Source organism: Callospermophilus lateralis, chromosome 3 (genome assembly GCF_048772815.1).
Source record: "Callospermophilus lateralis isolate mCalLat2 chromosome 3, mCalLat2.hap1, whole genome shotgun sequence".
NCBI lineage: Eukaryota > Metazoa > Chordata > Mammalia > Rodentia > Sciuridae > Callospermophilus > Callospermophilus lateralis.
The window spans coordinates 154988532-155008170 of NC_135307.1; the positions used below are offsets into that span (position 1 = coordinate 154988532).

Genomic DNA, 19639 nt, shown 5'->3' on the forward strand with positions numbered 1-19639 from the left:
GTTTCTGTTATATTTTGTCTTTTCATTGTTGTTAGTGAGAAATCTTCTATCCATCCTCTCTAGTTGTTGTTTCTTGCTATTCTTTGTCCTTATCCTTTAATTTCCTTATAGTATATTTTTAGGTATGGGTTTCTTTGGGTTTATACAGATGTCCTTTTTGGTATGTGCTGTGCACCACTCATCTCTGCATGCTTGTCTTCTGTCATTTGGGAACATTCTTGATAATCATTTTTTCAAATATGGCCACTTTTTCATTCTTTCTTCTCTTTTCTACAATTATGGATAGATATATTAGAATTTCTCATTCTTTCTTCCATGTTTCTTAAGCTTTTAAGCTTCATATTTTCCGTTCTCATTGGTCCTCTGGGTACATTCTGATCATTTCATTAGCTCTGTCTTTCATTGGTTCAGTAACTCTCTCTTTAGTCTACTCTTTAATATTTCCAATGAGTTTTTTTAGCACAGCAAGTACATATTTTGTTTCAAAGTTTAAGTTGATTCTTTTCAAGTATATCTTATAATTTCTCATAATCTCTTATTGCTTTATCATTTTTATGATTCCCATCCTTTTATTCCTTTAAATTACACAAATTGTAATTCTAAAATCTTTATCTGATTATCTGAAATCTGATAGTTGTTGATTTTAAGACTCTTAGGGCTAGTGATTTATTTCCTTTGCTGCTTGATTTTTTGATTTTGAGTAGCTGACTGATTTTAATCTGAAGAATACCCAGAAGTCTAAATAGATGAATGTTCACCAGGACAGTGTTAGCATTTGAGTCTTCTATAAGTCAGGGAGTACTATTTTGATCCTGGAGTCTTGGTTCTTTTGCCACTGGCAAAGGTAATATTGGATTTGCCCTCACAATAGACCCATTTCAGTACCCTGTTTTCTGGTCACTTTTGAGAGAGCACATGGATATCTTGGAGGTTTACTTCCTGTGAGCCCTAAATTGCAACCAAAATTTTTATGTTAGATCTAGTTCTAAAGTTGTGGGGTGTTTTTCTTTCATGCAGTCCGAAGCAAAAAAGTTCACATTTTGCTTTGCAATTAAGGAGTTGTCCTGTCTACTTAGTGTGTGTAGTACTGTAATACTTTGTTTTCAGGTAATGTTTATCTTCCTAAGTATTTCATTTGACTATATCCTTTTAGTTTAGTAATCATTCTGTCTTTTCATTATACTTCTTGGTCCCCTTTTAAAAATTTGTTTGCTTATTTAATATCTATCCCTTTAATTGGTTAATTAAATCCCAGATTGTTTGTCCTCTCCCCACCCCCCAAATACTCTCTGCAGTGGAGACCCTTAAATTTACATCTTTATTCCTGGCTCTATTCTCTTACTCATCAATGCTGGATTTTTGGTCCCTACTTATAAGATATTCTCTTTGAATATTCAGCACAAAGATAAAAACTAAAATGTCTAAAACTTTCTCAAGTTTTTCCCTTCCTTCTTCCTTTCCTTTCTTTACATTTCCCTCCCTCTCTCCATTTGTCACCATCTTTCTCATTGTCCCCTAGCTCTCTGCCCTTTTGTAATTTAATTTTCTTCCACTCCTATATATACTTGATCATAAGCTCTAACCTGTCATCCTGCAGCATTTTTATTTCTATTTTCTTCTCCTTTTCCACTATCAGAAACCTTATCCCCTCATTCCTGAATCATCATAACCATTCTATAGCAATTTTCTTCTTCATTCTAATCTGTTCCACAGATAACTACTTGTCTTTCCAGTAAGGATTTTAATCACAGTGAGCTATTATCTAGAATGTACAGTAGCTCATTTTATTACTATTAGGCCAAAAGTCCAAAAACCTCATGTTAAGGCCCACTGGCAGCTGCTTCTTTTAGAAGGTCTGCTTTTCTTCTTACCTGTTTCCTTCTTCACGTGGCTTCCCTGCATGGCCTGCTATAATCAGCTTCTTTTCCTGCACATAGAACTTGCTGATTACCACTCCGTGCTTCCTGCCTTGAATCCCCTCCTGCCTTCCCTCTACCACTTCCTGTCTATTGCCTTCTTGAACAGCTGTCCTGTAACTGTCAGCCAATTAAGGTAACACTTTATTTTACATAATTATCAGAGAGAATTTATTTGCATATTTTGCTTATGAACATTGTAGTTATTTTGTGTAATTTGTGTATGTTTTGTCTGTCCAGGCAAATTATCAGATTTTAGAGGATGCAGATTGCCTCATGATTTTTTAGTGCTCCGTATTTCACATAAGGTTCAGTGTTTAAGCAGTGCTCAGGAATGTCTGTGGCACTTTTAACTAGAAGGGCACGAAGTGGATCTTTTGTAATCTGGGAGGAGTTTGCACTTTACCTGCCTGCATACTCATCATTTGTGGGTAGGTTAGGCCTTCCGGAGAATTGTGTTCACTGTGTATGTGTGCTTGACCAGAGGAACAAATAAGGCTTTAAAATAAATTTCTTCCATATAATTTGGCATCCCTTCTTAGTAGATCCATTTTAATTGGATGTCAGTTGACAAAGTAGAGGATAGAAATTAAAGTTTTAGGTCTTGAATAATATATAATTCAGTAATATATAATTTTTGAACACACATCTTTCAAATGGAAAATATAATTCAATGTTTTGTTGCTATTATTGTTTCTTTTTCTTTATAAATGTGGAGTAGGAACTTTACATAGTCTTACATATTTTAGCTTTCCTGTAATGATTGCAATATTTCTTTTTGTCTGAAGATCTTAGTTCGAAGAAGCAGTAGCCCTGCTGAATTGGACTTGAAGGATGATCTGCAGCAGACACAAGGAAAATGTAGGGAAAGGCAGAAGAGTAAGTTCCAGGAAATGTAGTCTGCATTCATCCACTGCAGAGTTGATGTGTTTTCTTTTTACTTTCTAACTCAAGTGGTATCTTATCAGTTGAAGAGACATGGTTGTGAAATGGAATATTCTTTTTCCCAAAATGATATAATGCTAATCCAGTTAATTAAAAAGCTCTAGTCATTTGCCTATACCTGAGTGCCCTTTCTTTCCAACTCTGTGCCTTTCTCAAGATGAGAGTCACAGAGGGACTGAGAGCTTGAGTGAGCAGATGCATCCAGAAGAAAAATTGCCTTCCCCAGAAGGCTAGGAACACAAAGGTGCAGAAGTACATTGATGTTAGTGGCCTAAGTACTTTAAAATAAAATTTCGATTGGAATTCTGAAATATATTATCATATACTAAAAAAAATATAGCCTCCTCAACAACTCCTACATACCCAAAGTGGCTCTTGATGGGGTACAAAGGAGCTCATCTTATGCTCTGTCTTCTCTCTTTGGACTTAAAGTTTTGTGGAAGATGAAGTTTGAGACCTTACAACTTGGTCATATGATTACTGAGACAACTTTCAGTTCTTTTTCAAGTAAACAGCAGATTAGAAGCAATAAGGTTGGGGAACTGTCAGCGGAAGATACAAAGAGCTTCCAGAAGGAAGGGTAGACATATAAAATTGTTAGGAAGTGGTCAGGAGACTTTGAGGAGGAAGACTGTTTAGATTTGTTTTGTGTCAGATTAAATAAATAGCCCTGTAAGTCTTCATAAGTCAGTATAACTATGATTTAATTAGTTATTAAATACTAATAACTTTAGTATTTAAAGGAGAGAATTTCTATAGTAGAAAATCTGTTGCAGTGAGATAATTCATCCCCAAAAGGCTCTAGATGATTCACCCTGTTTAGTGTAAACATCAAGTTTGAAGTATGTACATGTTTAGCAAAATAAACTTGCATTTGTGGTGTAATCGTTTATCAACATCTTCCTTCACTCACCTTCATTTTGTAGGTGAATAAGTCTTGGTAGAAAACTTTAGGACTTGGCATAATTTGGGGGGTGTATAAGAAAACTGAGCAAAGACAATTTGAAAAAAAACACCACTTGGATGATATATAGCAGAGTTCATAGTATCTATATGAGTGCTCTGTCCTTGGAAGATTTAATTTGTTGACCTAGAGCTTCATATGGACACCCATCTGAACCCCAGTCAAGTTCTACAGGTTCTGCCCAAGCCCCTGAGCAATTCCTGCTGTGTCAGCTGTTGAAGTGTTTAGTTACTTACATTATTGGCAATTGTGAGTATTCTGATCTTCAGCTAGCTGTTTTCTCAAACTTTGATTCTTCTATTTTGCAAGGTGATAGTACCAGCAGTGACACAGCTCTGGGCTATAACAATGAGGCAGAGCTGTCTATGAGCCCATGGCAGACTTGTGAGGAAGACCCAGAACTGAACACTCCCACGGATGTTGTGGTTGACTCTGATGCCCGCCATTGGTTACAACTGAGTCCAACTGATGCTTCAAACTTAACAGGTAACTAACTGTGTGTTTGAAAAAAGGCACCAGTGCAAACAGCTGGGAGATTCCAGAGTTTCCTAGATGCCTCAACCTTATGGATCCCTGAGCACAGTGGTAATGAGGGTGCCACCTCCAACCAAACTGAAGTGGCATTGCCAGCCACCTGTTCACTATTAGTCATGAATTTTTGAAGTCTGGTATGGAAAGAGTTCTGAAACAGTGGCCAGATGTGGGAGGAAAGCTGTCATATTGATAAGCACAGTCTATCTGCCATGGGAGGAAGTGATGTTGCTCATGCCATTTGCCATTCTTTTTTGAATTTGCTCCACTCTGGGAATAGAGGAGTGATTTTTTTCAATTTACATATGTCATAAATCCAGGATAAGTTAAGGGTTTTAGATATCTTATTAACTAATAATTTATTTTTTATCATAAGGTATTTGATGCAGACAGTGTAAGTTGTGACCTACCTGTAGGTTATTTTTCATAGTAATGGTGACATATTATTGCCCAATGTAAAACCTAAAACAGCATCCACACCATGAGGTTCCTAGAAGCCCTTCTTAAGTTCCTTTCCTTCTTGGGGCATCCTAGTTTGTTTTTCTAACAATTCCCTTGATTTCTTTAAAACTTTAACATGTCTTTGTCTTCAAACAATGTATCATTTGGTTTTGTTTCCAAACCTAAAAGTAATACTTTATATTTTTTGCAAGTTTTTTTCTTCAGTCTTTGTTTCTAAGATTAATGCATGCACAATGTAGCAAACTTTCTGGATCTGCATCCAGGCTCTGCCAAGGAATTGCTGAGCAACCTTGAGCTGATTACTTAGTCTCTGTTCTTAAGTTTCTTTGTAAGAATAATGATAGTTCCTACATGATAAGGCCATTGTAGAAAATGAGTGAACAGGGGAACCTCTCTGCAGTTTTTGCTGTTCCCATCTACATGTGCACACGTGCATACATATATTGTGAACCTTACAAAGTTTCAGTTCCTTCATCTGTGTGACAGGGATGATGAGAATGAGAACACCATGGAGAAACTGAGTTTTTGTTTTGACAAGCATAAGGAGAGATGAGTCCTCTGAGGAACTCATTGTGGGAAATGTTAACTAGAGCTAAAACCTCCCTGATCCACATTCACACTCAGACACAGATACCTTGTATGAAAACTATACCAGCAAACTAGAAAGCACAAGCTAAGTAAAAAGTGTTATTAAAATGCTAAAAATCATTTAAAAATTATAAAGACTAATGGTTTACCCTAAATCATTTTTTTTAAACCAAGAAAACTTTAGTTTTCTCTGTGATAGAAAATTTTACTGAAGTCTCTGATATTTTTGGAAATTCTTGATGGAGTAATATTGAAACATTCATGCAATTAGCCTATAAAAATGTTATTGGATAAAATTCTTAATATAATAGATAATGATTTTTGACTACTAGCATTATAAACTTATATGGGTTTAATAATGCAATAAGAACTTTAAGGTACTCTTTTTGATCCTGAATGGTAAACAGGCCAAGTCCTAACATTTCTTTTAGAGATGGAGAAACTGAGACTCAGAGAAATCATGTTATCCCCCTAGATAATAAGTGCCAAAGTTGACACTGGCTTCCAAAGTGTTATGGCTCTGTATGCTGTTTTTCACTGTGTTGTGGTTAAAATTACAACTGGAAAGCCCTTTAAACTATTTGAGAGTTTTAATACATTCCTAAAATAAATGGCTTGGTCCAGTATACAGATTATCCAAGAAGAACTCATCATTATGGTACTATAGATCCAAGTCTGAATTTTCACTAAGTTGAATGTACTCAAACATGAACCAGGCTTATTTATTTTTTACTGAAAGGGAAGAAAATTGAATGATTATTTCTTTTGTCTATCCTTGGGAAAGATTAATTCAGATTCCATTTCAGAGTATGTATTGGACAGCTCAATTTAATAAACTTGTGTGAGGTAATTCATATGATACACTCTTATGTTTTGATTAACTCCTTCAAATTCTTAGTTCTTTGAAATACTAATAGAATCAGAATGCTCAGTTCAATAGTTCATCTTGTCATCTGTGAAAAGGACAAACTGTAAGATGATAAGGCTTAAGGATTATCACAGTTCTGAATTTAACTTTCTGTTCTTAAGAGAACAGTTTCTTCATAAACGAACAAAATAAAATTCATGTTAGCCTGATCTTTAGGACATGCAAAAAAAGCAATCAAACAATATGAATGTATCTGTTTTTCATTGAATAACCCTACCAATTGTCAAATACTTAGAATAATGAACTGCTAGGTATATTAAGATATGCAGACACATAATGATGGTCACGAAGGAAAAGTTTATACTCAATAGATGTCTAGAAACAGAGGCCACATCATCAGAAATCTCCAGGGTTGGTCAAGAGGCAAGGGAGTAGAACATGGGTAACCACTTTTATTGTCATTTTTACTGGAAAACAAGGTCAGGCAGGGTCAGAAGATTTAGGATTTCTGCTGTGAATAATTTCAGTGGGCTCTGGAACATAGGGGCTGTCTTTAGTTGCCTGGTACCTGGCTGTAGAGAGATTAGAACTGGAATATATTGACTTGATATATTAAAGCTAGATAAACTAGGTACTTGGAGTGGATGAGCCCCTATTGGTTCATTTACACATTAGAAGCATTATCCTTTCCCATGGAGATGTTTGCTATCTGTAGGAATTAGTTAACCCTGAAAAGTATAATTTCTTCCTTATCAGCAAGGCCCAGCTACCAGAGCATTAAGAGTTCAGAAAATAAGAAAACATAGTTATTACATGCTTAGAGTTAGTTCTGTTAAGGTAATAAATTGGGGGCAGAGAATATTTATGGCTCTTTACCTATAAATCATCCCTTATTTAGCAGATAAACTTACGATGTAGAAATATTAATTTAGATACCACAAGAAATAAAAAAGATGAATAGGTCATTGTCACTATTATCTTAAGAGGTTACAAAGAGGATACATGATGCTTATAGTCTCAAATAATGTGATAAATGCTATGAGATTTGTTTAAAGTAAGATCTAATTACAATTAGACTAATAAATGGAATAGAAGGTGCAGAAATGAATCCACACAGGCATGGAACTATGATATATGATAGAGGTGGTTTTCCAGATCTGGCAAGGGAAGAATGGACTATTCAGCAAATCCCTTGGACTAGTATTTAGCCATATGGGGGAAGAATGAAATAGAATATCTCCCTTACACCATGTTTGAAGTCAGTTCCAGAGGTATAAAATTCTTAAATATGAAAAGAAAACTTTAAAAACTTTTGGAAGAGAATATCTTCTTAAAAATGTATCTGTAATCTTGAGGTACTAAGGTTTTCTTAAATGAGAAACAAAAACAAAACAACCAACCAGAAAGATAACCATAAGAAAATTACCCATATTCAACCTCAGCAAAAATTAAAATTTTTTTAAACAGAGAAATTTTAAGAATTCCATGGTTTAGCAGAACAGCAGCATTTAGTAGATACCTTGAATCAAGGCACACATATGCTCTAAGCTGCAGGTGTTTTAACCTCTAAATTAATAAATATGCAAATCACCTTGAAAATATCTTTTATTTAGTGTGTTTATCATGATTCTGCATCCAAATGTTTCTTGTAATAATGCCTTTACCAATTTTGTTTTTAAATATAGCTGTGAATTATATCCTATTATCTTCCACTAAAATTGTTTTTTGTAGGAACAGTTTGCCAGCATTGTCAGTCATCACATACATTTTTAGTATTTTCAACAGACTTTGATCTGTTTTGATGTCATGAAATATTATAAAGAAAAATAATAATAGTAACTACAGTGGAATTGGGAGCTCACTTAAGGGGAGGAGAGAGAGGCTGCAGTGGTGGACAGCCAAATACTAACTTTTTGCTTCTCCATTTTGATCATTGAAGTCTGGGCCTGATTTTTCTGGCCCTAGAATTAACATGTTTAATTAGAGCCTTTGGGTTTGGTCTTTAGTATAATTGTCAGATTAAAAGAGAAATTCATTTTCAAAGATACTCTCAAGCTTACATAAAATTAGAACCATATGAAATTGCCACTTAATTCATAGCTAAAATATTTTCCATATTTATAAATTGTTAAATTTTAGATATCTATAAAATCATGTGTTTGTTTAGAGAAAGATGATATAATTTTGTTTGTAAGAGTTCTTACTTTAAATGGAAATGCTTTTTATATTGATTTTATTAGTTATATATATGGCAAATCATGTCAAAACTGATCAAATTACGTACTGCAAATATGTGCATTTTATTGTACTTCAATTTTACCTCAATAAAGCTATGAAAAATAAATAAATAAACTAGGTTGAATTGATTAGGTTACAGCTCTCAAAATCCAGTCATTTCACTTCTGAACATTTCTGCATTAATACAGGAGCTTTGGGGGGACACCTCTTATCCAAATAACAAACATTATTTGCTGGTGACCCTTTACATATTTTAAATACTACATACCTTTCCACAAATTCCATGCCTTGTACAGTTTCCTCTGTCTGGACCTCCTTTGCTCTTCATGAAGTGTGTGTACATCTTGCAAAATTCAAGTAATTTTTTCTTCTCCTTTGCAAAGACTTTCTGGTTTTCCCATATGCAGATACTTCTCATCTAGTCTTCCAAAGTTACACCTGGTTAAGTCCCACTGACTCTTATAATTATTTACTCACATGTCTTTTCCTCACCACATTGAGAACTCTTGGGGGCAAAAACTGTGTCATAATTCAAACTGGTAGCCTCCGTGCCCAGTGCATTACTCCGGAGGTATTATGGTAATTGTTATCAGCATCTGGAATGTTCCTCAGATTTCATGTTGAAAGCATGGTTCTCAATGTAGTAAGGTTCAGAGGTGGGCCTTTTAGGCAATGATTGGATCATGAAGGCTTTGGCCTCATAAGTAACTAGAAGCAAGGAAATAATAAAGAATGAAAATCAATTAAATAAGAGACAAAGAGAAAACAAAGGCAAAAGTTGTTTCTTTAAAAAGGAAACAATTAATAAACCGTTAGCCAGACTTATCAAGGAAAAAGAAAGGAGGAAATATCAGTTACCATTAACAGGAATGAAAGGGAATATCACTGCAGATCCTACAGACATTGAAACATTTTGTTTATTCATTATTTTTCTTAGTCATTCCTCTAGGGCTTACAATATATATTGTATCATATGTACTTCATATTTATACTAATTGTGGTAAAATATAAAAACATCACTTGATATCCTAGTATGTCTCTTCTTCCTTCCTTTTTAGCATAGTATTATGATACATTCTACACACACATACATACACATACACATACACATACATATATATAATAAACTTTCTGGGGTAATGATCTTATATTTTACTGGAATTTAAAATAAATCTCACACACGTGTGTGTGTGTATGTGTGTGTGTGTGTGTATAAACAAAAAAGAAATATGTAAAACAAATTCAACAACATATTGTTGTAATTATTGTTTTATGTAATATACCTTTTAAAGGTGCTAGATGAAAGACTACAAATATACAAAATATACATGTATGATAAGTTCAGCAAATAAAGTAAAATAAAACAGAAAAGAGTTCCTACTTTAGTAAAATTTCAAATGTCATCATATCACTCAATAATAATGAAACAAAAATATGCTAGGTTAGCATTCTATCTTGCTAATGAAAAAGAAAGTGAACAAAGTATTTGGTATTTTGGTGGTGAACATGAAATTTTCTGAAATCTCTGAAATCTCCTTTTTTTAAATTACATGCTCCTTCACTGACGAACCCTCTATATGAGTAGTGTCAGCATCTGTTCTGTTACTTATATCAGCAGTGGGATAATTTTAGGCAAAAACATTTTAATTTGTTAAAATCATTTTCACAATAATATTAAAGAAATGGTTATAGTCAGTCATCTCAAAAGCTTAGAAAGAACTCAACATATTTTGACTGTTGCCTAGGATTTTTATCATTGAGGCAAGAATTTTTTTTCTGAATGCAAAGCTGTATTAGAACAGATTTTCTGGGTGGAATCCTTTTATAACTGAGGACCTGTTTCTTGGCAGATGGTATAAAGGTGCAGCTAATGAGTTACTTGGTGTACCTTTACATGGAGCTCTGTTACTCTAGCAGTGCTCCTCTGTGCTTGGAATACTGGGGCTAATCTCTCTTTTGGATGGCTGCATTTCCAAAGTTGGGGTACGGAATGAAACAAAAATGTAAATCACCTAATATTTTTTTCTTCTTTCAATGGATTAAAAAAAATGGCATTCTTTAGGAGAAAAATAGATGTCGTACTATGCTGCTTGTTCACTTGGAGGCTTATGTTGATTCATAAGCATTAGAACTTCGGTGTACTTCTTCCTACTATACTTACTTTACAGATTTAACAGTCAGAGGAGGAGCCTCTCTCCTGAGGCTTTTATAAAAGTCAGAGAGTGCAGAAGGTCTATACTTGGATTTTGCTCTCTGTACCTTTATCCTTCCGGTGTGGCATGTAGAAAGTCCAGTTTGGATATTCACAAATTTTAATGTATCTCCTTAATTGAGTATATGATAGCTCTGTGGGAGCTACAGATGTGTTTTCCTCTAAGAAGGGAAAGCACTCCTGTGGAAGGCCTTGCCATGATACCATGTGCCACCCTTACTAAATCCTTTGTTTCTGTGCCTTGGGATCTTTCCATCACTAATATAATGAGCTATTGACAGCCATTCTTGGATCTGCTCTTGCCCCCTTTCAAATTCATTCCTTTTTGCTCATAAATAATTTTTCTACTTCGGTTTCTCAGGTCCAGAGATGGTGCTTTAGTTTCTTTGATTATTTGTATAAAAATATACAAATACATATATAAAATTATCCTGCCTCCCTTCCTCCCCATCCTCTTTCTCTCTCTCTCTATGGGGATTGATAATTGCCTAGAAGTTAGCCCACCTCTATTTGTATGAAGTGAGGAACAGGCTGATTTTGGAATAATTATGTTAATAACAAACAAATAGTGTAAGACAGTAAAGACCACTGGTTTAGTCTAGCTATATGGATGTCAGTCATAAAATTTAAAGCAGATGTTATTGGCAATAGCCATAGCTCTGAATTTATGTGAATTTCATAGCCTCCAAATACATGAAGTAAAATTTGACAAAATTACAAGGGATTACTGATAAAAATCATAATCACAGAGGGAAATTTTAATATCACCTAACATTAATTGATGAGATAAGCAGAAATAATTATTAGTAACAATTAAGAAAACTTGCATAATACAGTTAATCTCAGTTGAATGGATATGTGTGTGTTGAGCTTAATAATTAAGATAATTAAAAAATACATGTTATTTTTTTAAAGCACACAGAATATTTTGAAAATTTATCAGTGAGATTATTTGTCTCAACAGATGTCTTTGGTTTGTAACTGTAACACATCCTGTGCATTAGATGAAGTTAAAATAATAGGAGAAGTGTATCGAAAGGAACATAAGAAATTGAAAACTGAACTTCAAATAAATTATTGTCAAAAAATAAATCAAATTGTGTATTATAAAATATTTAGAACTTGACTGCAATGAAAATACTACAGAAATCAAAATTGGTAGAATCTAGTTGAAGTCTTTAAAGGAGAAAAATATGGCTTTAGGTACATATATTAGAAGAGAAAAATATGCATCTATGTACCCTATTCAGAAAATGAGAGAAAGAACAGCAGAATAAGTTACAAGTTAATTAAAAAGAGACTCTTAAAACTAAGAGACTATATGAATGTACTAGAAAGTAAAAACAAAAGAGAGAACAATGAAAAATCATTTTATCTTTACTGAACCTTCAAATAAAAGAGAAACTTTACCTTTCCCAGTTTATTCCATAGAAAAGGAAAGAAAGCTCTCTAAAACAATCAGACATGGTCAGTATGATAAAAACAAAATTGGAGACCATCTCACATATAAAGCAAAAAAATGTAACTAGAATATTAGCAATAGGAATCCAAGAATATTGGAAAAATATCATATATCAGGGCCAAGAGAAGTTCATTCCAGGAATACAAAACAAAACAAAAAAAGACCTATATGAGAAAGACATCAGTTAGGTCTCAATTGAGGAACTTTCTACAAAATACCTCATGAGTATTCCTTTGCATCTGTAAGGAAGTCTGAGAAACTATCATAAACAAGTCAAGACCATAGAGTCATGACAATTATTTGTTATGAGTGAGATCCTGGAGCAATTGCAACAAAAAATCAGGTTTAAAAACTTTGAGGGAGGGGCTGGGGATGTGGCTCAAGCGGTAGCGCGCTCACCTGGCATGCGTGCAGCCTGGGTTTGATCCTCAGCACCACATACAAACAAAGATGTTGTGTCCACCAATAACTAAAAAATAAATATTAAACTTCTCTCTCTCTCTCTCTCTCTCTCTCTCTCTCTCTCTCTCTCTCTCCCCCCCCCCCTTTAAAAAAAAAAAAAACTTTGAGGGACTGGGGTTGTGGCTCAGTGGTTGAGCGCTTGCCTAGCACATGTGAAGCACTAGGTTCGATCCTCAGCACCACATAAAAATAATTAAATAAAGATATTGCATCCATCTATAACTAAAAATATTTTTTAAAATTTCTTTAAAAACTAAGGAAATCTAAATAAAGTATGGACTTTATAGTAGTTTTTCAATATTGGATTAATTATAACAAATATTCCATCCTAATATAAAATGTTAATAATAGGGGAACTATGGAGTATATGAGAGCTCTCTATGCTATCTTTGCAATTTTTTTATAAATCCAAAACTGTTTTTAAAAATAAGTTTTATTAGGGTGAATGTTTTTCTGATAAGCAGATGCTAATTCATAATGGGGCGGGTGGATGGGGAATAATGAAGGAACTTTGGTTTGTGTAGAGGGGAGTGAGGGGAGGAATGGAACTGTGGGGATGGGAAGGACAGTAGAATGAGACAGACATTATTACCCTATATACATGTATGATTACACTACTGGAATGACTCTGCACCTTGTACAGCCAGTAGAATGAGAAGTTGTGCTCCATTTGTGTACAATATGTCAAAATGCATTCTACTATAAAATTAATTAATTAATTAAAAAAAAAGAAAAGAAAAAATGTTTTATTTTTTAAAGAGTAATTCAGGGAAAATTATCAAATAGAAAGTAAATGCATTAAAAATAAACATAAAATTTACAAAATAGCCAGGTGTGTTGGAGCATACCTGTAATCCCAGTGGCTCCGAAGGCTGAGGTAGGAGGAATTGCAAGTACAAACCCAACCTCAGCAGGTCCCTGTCTCAAAATAAAAAATAAAATAAAATGGGCTGGAAATGTGGCTTAGTGGTTAAGTGTCCCTAGGTTTAATTCCTGTAACAACAACAACAAAAAGTTGTGTGTGTGTATAAAATATGATATAATTAAAAAATAAATTAAGCAGCTTTTTAAAATAAGCTAAAGAGCTGGGTGCCATGGTGTGTGCTCATAATTCCAATGATGTTGGATGCTAAAGTAGGAGGATCATAAATTAGAGATCAGCTTGGGCAATTTAGTAAGATAATGTGTTAAAATTAATAAACAGTGCTGGGGATGTGGTTCAGAGGCAGAATGCTCTCAGGTTCAATTCCCCATACCAAAACAGCAAATAAAAAAAAGAAAGAAAAGGAAAGGAAAAAAAGCCAAAGAAATTACTGACAAAGGCATTTTAAAAATCCTGTGAATATATACATATATAGTCAAAGATAGAGTGAACAAACCAGATAGCCCCCCTTGTTCCCTAAGCACTAAACTGAATGCACGTTGAAAGGATTTATATTAAATAAGACAAATCCACAAGGACAAAGATGGAAGGAGAAAGACCAACCATTAGAAGTAGCAAAACAGGTGACATGTGGCAAATGAATGGACATACCCAAGAACATCAAATCTTATGTCAGTAGTAAGGAAAGCCAAGAAACAGCAGAGAACTACAGGTTCTCTTAAAGGGTTAGAGAGTTGTTCACACCAACCCTAATGTTAGGGCTAAAAACCGGAAGACAAGATCTATTTAAGACCTTGATGGAGTTCCTTTGCCCACAGGCTTCTCACCCCAGAGATGGAAAAAGTCAGTTGTTTTTAGCCTGGGGTCACCAATGCATGCTAAGATGCTATCTTGAAAACAAAGGGAATAAGTGAGAATTTACATGCTCTCTGAGCAGGAGAGACTCTTTGGGGAGTTTTCCTTGGAATTCAAATACCAGAGTAAAACCCATGATGCATATATCTGAGATTCTTCAAGAACAAGGTTAAACTCACTAGAGACCTTGCCTGTTTGTGGACCAACCTTCTCTTCAGTCCTCAGCAAGTAGACCTGTCAATGTCATTGAATAAATGAGTCTAGCATTGGGGAAATAAATCCAGGCCAAAAAATGGATGTGTGGAGATGTGAGTACATGGATGTCATTTAAATCTGTATGGCATTAGTCTATATGAAATTGAGAAGGGAGTGAGGACAAACAGAGAAGACAAGAGTCCTGGGGAGTGGGTCCTTCAGTGTTTCCAGGTCTCTGAGATGAAGAGGGATCAGCAAGAGGAAAACCAGGTGAATGTCACACCTGGGGTTCAGAAAAGATGCATAATTATATGATTCTAATGCTGCTGAGAACTGGAAATGGAGCACTGCATAAGCAATATGTTGGCTGTTGGCACCCTACTCAAGAGCAGTAGAGGGTAGGGAATAGAATATAGTGGGAGCCGTAGTTACGACACATAAGGATAGAGACCAAACCTCACGCAAAGTCTCCAGAGTGGGGATTTGGAATCCAAAATAAAAAAATCTGAGCTCTTGGAAGTTTTCTAAAAGGATATTCTTGGTCATGGAAAAAACAGAAACAGAGTTGTGAGAAAAGGGCATGAGAGAGTTGTTAAATGCTTCAAGGAATGAAATGAATGAAGAGTGAGTAAATACAAAATGTTTGCTACTTTTGATTAATATATAAAATACATACATTTGTCACAATGCAGTGTTCTGTTAAGTGTTGCCTGAGTATTCCAGACTGCTTTTCTGTTCTCTCTAAAAATCCAGAAGCTTGTGACTTTAGGAATCATTAGTCTTGATCAGTTTAGTCTTCCCCAGCCTTTAGCTGTCCTAAAGCAATAGACATCCAAAGAACAAAATTTCACAATTTAATGATATGAAATTAGATATGCCTATAAATCATTGAATTTTTCACTAGCCATTTGTTTCAATGTATGAAACTTTATATTTTTTAATTAAATATATATTGCAAAGACATGCTTGTGCCTTGAACTGCTAGCACATTCGTGTCTCAAGGCCTTTGCACTGGTTCTTTGCCCTGATGGACTCTGATCAGCTGTCCCACAATCTTCTGATTTCATTCCTATGCTTAATAGCTTTATTCATTAAAGAAATGTGGATGAAAATTTCAGTGAGATATTAACTTCATAAAATTTGACAGCAAGAATGTAGAGCAAAAGTAGTGCTCTTGTACTTCACTCAGAGACAGAAACTGGAATAACCACATTGAAAACAGTCTTGACATTTCTTTCTTTTCTTCCACTTAGCATGTATTAAATATTCACTTATGATTTAGCCCACAAATATTACCCTTAGATTTTTGTCAAAGGGAAATATACATGTATATTCATAGAAAAACCTGTACATGAATGTTTACAGCTTTATTTGTAATTGCCCAAAACAGGAGCCAATCTAAATAGCCTTCAAAGAGTTAGTGGATAAATCTTGGTACATCATGAAGTGGAATGCTAATCAACAATCATAAGGAAAAGACTGTTGATACACAGAGCCTCATGGATGAATCTCAAGCACATTTTGTTAAGTGAAGTTACATAGACTACTTGCTAGGATTCCATTTGACATGCCATTCTGAAAGGGGCAGAACCGTAGGGACAGAGAAAAGCAGTGGTTGTGAGAGGCTGAAAATGGAGGGGAGTGACCAAGGAGGGGTACTTTTTGAAGCAATGGGACTGTTTCATATCTTAATTACAGGGACAATTTACAGTGACTGCCTTATGACTGCATACATTCCTTAAGACTCAAGCCTAATAAGGAGGAAAATTTCTTGTTTGCAGATACCCTCAGTAAACCTGACCTTACCACCAAAAAAACAGCACAAACAGTGTGGCCTTCCCCAGCCATGTATTCCCAGGATCCATTCTGCTTAAGGTCCCCCCTCCCTTCCCCAGCTTCATCAGGATGGCCAGGAACTGTTACTTCATCCCTAGCTTGTTGCCTTTTGAGTGTGAAGAATCAAAATGATTTTATTTCTTCATTAGTCCTTTTCTATCATTTTAAATTCACATCCAGGTTACATTTTGTTGTTTTAATTACTGGGGATATATAAAATTTCAGCATAGTAATTTGCATTTAAGAAAAACGTTATGATGATGAAACCCAGATTGTTTACAGGGTTAACTTGTGCATTTTTCCATAGACAGCAGCGAGTGTCTTGCAGATGACTGTAGTATAATTGCTGGAGGGAATCTCACTGGTTGGCACCCAGATTCTGCTGCTGTGTTGTGGCGAAGAGTCTTGGGAATCCTCGGAGACGTGAATAATATCCAGTCACCCAAGATCCATGCCAAAGTTTTTGGCTATCTCTATGAACTCTGGTACAAATTAGCAAAGGCATGTTCTTCTATGTTATCTTTGAAACTTTGATCATTAATACAAAATCTGTGTTGCAAGTAACTACTGAACATATTCTGGAACACAAATTAGGCACTTAGACAAAGTGCATTTGATTATCAAAGAGTAAATCATAATAATTATAGTTTGAATGTTGTATAAATATGAAGTTATTTCATTTAGTGTAAAAGTAGAACATTTCTATAGGATATAAAAAATAGGATATTGAATAGATTTAGTTATTCTCTTTATAAAAATAATACTGGTTTTAGTGTACAAGTTTGAAAAATATAGAAAGTACAAAGAAGAAAATATGCATCACCATTCCTTTGAAATAACTGATATTAATATATAGTTCTATTTCTGTATATAAAGACATTTTTACAAAGGTAGATTCTTAGAGGAGTACATCCAGTTTTCATCCTGGTTTTTGTTTTGGTATTGAACATAATTTTTTCCTGTTATTAATTTTTTTTTCAAAAACATGATTCAAGTACATACAGTGTAATTTGTTAAACCATTCCCTAACATTTGGAGATTAGGACCTCTCCAGGTACTAACATTTCCAAGGAAAAACAATACGCTAATTTTATACTTAATGTAAAACCACATACAATAAGTCAGACACAGTTCAGACAGACGAAATTTCACAACAAAATAAAAAATTGTAAATATTATGGATTTTCACTGAACTTATAGAAATTTAATTAGAATCTGCTGTGGAAGACAATATTGAAATACTGTTGCAATAAATGGAATGTTACCTTCCTTAAAATTCTCTTCTTTGTGAATTAGATACGGGATAATCTAGCAATAAGCCTGGATAACCAGTCTTCTCCATCTCCTCCAGTCTTGATCCCACCACTCAGAATGTTTGCATCATGGCTATTTAAGGCAAGTGGATATGTGTTTGTTTCTTTATAGCAATTTCCTCTTCCTTTCTGAAATTGAGTTTGAAAAATGTAATTGCCCAAGACTGCATGTTTTGAAGACAGGCTGGGTTTTTACTAAAGTCACAGAATCCTACATCTTCATAAACAACTCTTCTGGAAAACTGAGAAATAAATAAAATGTCGAAATGCTCTGCATCTGGACTTGATTTAATCTGGAAACATCATCTCCTTGGCAGGCAACGACGCTGCCAAATGAATACAAGGAAGGCAAACTGCAAGCCTACAGGCTGATCTGTGCCATGATGACCAGACGCCAGGACGTTCTGCCAAACTCAGATTTCCTGGTGCATTTTTACCTTGTGATGCACCTGGGATTAACCAGCGAGGACCAGGTATTCTGTGACTTTTTTGTCATAATTGTCCATTAACAGGAAACTGCATATTATGTTTTACTTATATCAAGATTTATGAAAATACATCAGAAATGTTTAATTTCTCAGAATTTCAACTCTTACAGAAACCACAGAAGTCTTTCAAAACTGTCAATCAGGTTTTATCACATCCCTGCTTTTTCTATCCCACTGACTTTGCATTGTGACAACTAATTTTGAATTTAATTCTATGGCTGTATGATCTGATCTCTGTCTATGTTGCCAACCTCTTTTCATTTAGGTTCTGCATTATATATTGCTTGAAACAAGTGATTCTGGTCATTTAAAGATGTCTGGAAACTGTGATTTTAGTAATTGGGTTGTTTTTGTAAAAGACTTTATACATTAGGGGTTCTCACATTTCTTGATGTGGAGTGATTTTATTTTCTCCCAAAGAATTTAAAATTAAATTGTGGTTAAGTAGGAAAAGAAAGACCTAAACCCCTCTTAGCTATAGCCTTCTCTTAGTAGACCCTGGATTTAGGGGGTCATATGTGGCTAACTCCTGGCTTTGCTCCCTTGGGAAGCCCTTAGCACTTGTAATGGGAAGGAGGAGGGATGCAAACAGGACATGTGGACCTTTGTCTTGATCTGGAAATATCAATCAGGCAAGGGATGTGTTTGATTTGTACTTTACAGAAATTATTTTGGACACTTATTTGGAGGGTGGATTTGAAAATATGGCAGTGGTAGGATAGAGTAGGATTTGGGGTTTAAAGATAAATTGAAAGTGGTCAAACTAATATGAAATTTTTAAATGATAAGAACTAAGATGGTAGCATTAGAGATGAGCAGTAAGGAACAGGAAAGATTTAAGAAATTTTAAGCCATTTCATGTTATCATCACTAGGTCTTCTGACCAACTGGAGATCTGGCAAGTATTTCAGAATGTACCCTTTAAGTTGCTCATACTTCTGAATGAACTGAATCATTTATTAATACCAGGTAGCTCTCCTTTATGTGTTTCTTTCATTCTATAAATGTATTATGCAGACATGCAGACCTTTTGTTTCTCCTAAAATATATTTAAGAAGCTATTCTTTTGATTAGCTTTTTTGTTGTTGCTTTAGTACGTACCTGAACTTTCCCAACTGTTGGGCTCTATTTAAAGGTTTTTCAGCATATTCTCTGACATATACTTTGAGCTCTAATTGCTGAACTTTTATCTTGAGTTAAAACTATGCTGTCCCAGTGAGTTGTCTTTGTCTTACTGTTCTGAATTTAGCAGTACATATACAACATCTGTATAGAAGGCTGAATTTAGACTCAAGGTCACATTTATTTCCTAGAGAAATGTAGAAATAAAGAAGTAGAATTATTTATACTTCCTGCTTCAATATTTTATAGTTATCATTGCAGATAAAAGCTTTTTTTTTTTTTTTTTTTTTTACAGAATG

The 19639-nt window shown here is 34.6% G+C and overlaps 1 protein-coding gene across 5 annotated transcripts in view; it reads left to right on the forward strand.

Annotated features, from left to right (window-relative positions):
• Window positions 1-19639, forward strand: part of Ralgapa2 (Ral GTPase activating protein catalytic subunit alpha 2) — a 325597-nt gene that overhangs the window by 130295 nt on the left and 175663 nt on the right. For all 5 annotated transcript variants that reach the window (XM_076851458.2, XM_076851460.2, XM_076851457.2 and 2 more), the window contains 5 exons: window positions 2705-2795; window positions 4135-4311; window positions 16725-16918; window positions 17714-17812; window positions 18048-18203. In XM_076851458.2, the coding sequence (XP_076707573.2) occupies window positions 2705-2795; window positions 4135-4311; window positions 16725-16918; window positions 17714-17812; window positions 18048-18203 (717 nt within the window). The remainder of the gene's footprint in view (window positions 1-2704; window positions 2796-4134; window positions 4312-16724; window positions 16919-17713; window positions 17813-18047; window positions 18204-19639) is intronic.